Source organism: Gossypium arboreum, chromosome 2 (assembly GCF_025698485.1).
Source record: "Gossypium arboreum isolate Shixiya-1 chromosome 2, ASM2569848v2, whole genome shotgun sequence".
Taxonomy (NCBI): domain Eukaryota; kingdom Viridiplantae; phylum Streptophyta; class Magnoliopsida; order Malvales; family Malvaceae; genus Gossypium; species Gossypium arboreum.
Window position 1 is genome coordinate 1144419 of NC_069071.1, and position 543 is coordinate 1144961.

Here is a 543-nt window from a genome sequence, read left to right on the forward strand (position 1 = left end):
ATGCAAGGGAAGATGCGAGCTTGGAGAGGAACGCTCGAAAAGAAATGGGAGTCATTGGAAACATGGAGGAGGGTGTCGGATGCCTTGTTTGTTGCTGCTTTCATATCTGTGTTGGTTTTTTCCGCGGTGGGGGCAGCCTTGTCCGTGAAGCTTGTAGTGACTGCTTTGACTAGTGTATTGACAGTTGCTATAGTTCCGCCATGGAAATGGTACGACGAGTGTTGGAATCATAACAAGGAAAAGGTGAAAAAGCAGAAGAAATTAACAAATACAATGTTGTTCTTTGCTCCTTGTACAATCGACATAAGCGGGGATGTGGGCCTATTGGAAATTAAGATCAAGTCACTGATGAGGACCATTGATATCGTGCTCGGAGAAGAATATTTGTTGAAGGTCGCAATGAATGAGATCAATGAAAAGTCTATACATATTGTGAAAACCATCACAGATTTGCTTTGGCAGGCCGATAACTGTGGTCGTAATATTAGGAAGAATTGGCAAAAGATTTTGCAGCAGATGATAGACTATCCTTGGGAACTTTAG

The 543-nt window shown here is 42.5% G+C and overlaps 1 protein-coding gene across 1 annotated transcript; it reads left to right on the forward strand.

The window, feature by feature from the left end:
* Positions 1–543, forward strand: LOC108479793 (UPF0496 protein At2g18630-like). Its single transcript, XM_017782587.1, has one exon. It carries the CDS (start codon positions 1–3, stop codon positions 541–543), a length of 543 nt encoding a protein of 180 aa, XP_017638076.1.